Genomic DNA, 673 nt, shown 5'->3' with positions numbered 1-673 from the left:
TTTTTTTTTTTCATTTTGTTTTAGTTTTTTGTCCTTTTCCTTTGCAGTTTTGTCCCTGTTGTCTGCTGCCAAAGCCCAAACTGTCATAGATACCGATGTAACAACTCCAACATATTTTGATTAAATGCAGCAATTAGAGTTCTATGTCTCAGCATGAAAAGAGAATGTTAAACATTGTATGCATTCAAATTTTGAACAAATGAGACTGAACTGGTTTTTACATACTTGGCTATCCTCATCTTACTAGGACAAATGAAATGGCAAGAATTAATTCGAAGGAAGGAAATCAAATGAAAGAAATAAATTGTGGAAAGATCAATGCTTTGCTGAAATGAAAAGGTATTTAAAGTTACCTCCGAATAAGCCATGTCATGGAGTGAGAAAACACAATAAACAATGATTGATGATATTAAAGGCCAATTCTTCATGAGGTTTTCTTTAGGTATTTGTTCTTCAGTTTTTGGTTTCATTTCATTTGCAACTGACCCACAGGATGAAGACTCCAGTGCTTCAAAGGAATCATCATGTAATCTGGCATTTTCATTGTGATTGTGTAAGGTTTCCTGCAACCATCCAGATAAGAGATTAGCTACAACTTGTAGTTTCAACAAGTCCTTATGCAAGCATGTGCCACACAATATATATACATTATATATATATATATATATATATA

The 673-nt window shown here is 32.8% G+C and overlaps 1 protein-coding gene across 1 annotated transcript in view; it reads right to left on the bottom strand.

Moving 5' to 3' along the window:
* Positions 1-673, bottom strand: part of LOC101299619 (protein ZINC INDUCED FACILITATOR-LIKE 1-like) — a 9,190-nt gene that overhangs the window by 4,266 nt on the left and 4,251 nt on the right. Inside the window, 1 exon segment of the mRNA XM_004308136.1 lies at positions 354-563. Coding sequence (XP_004308184.1) covers positions 354-563 — 210 coding nt within the window.

Source organism: Fragaria vesca, linkage group LG7 (genome assembly GCF_000184155.1).
Source record: "Fragaria vesca subsp. vesca linkage group LG7, FraVesHawaii_1.0, whole genome shotgun sequence".
In the NCBI taxonomy this organism is placed as follows: domain Eukaryota; kingdom Viridiplantae; phylum Streptophyta; class Magnoliopsida; order Rosales; family Rosaceae; genus Fragaria; species Fragaria vesca.
This window is presented reverse-complemented; position numbering and strand designations above follow the sequence as displayed.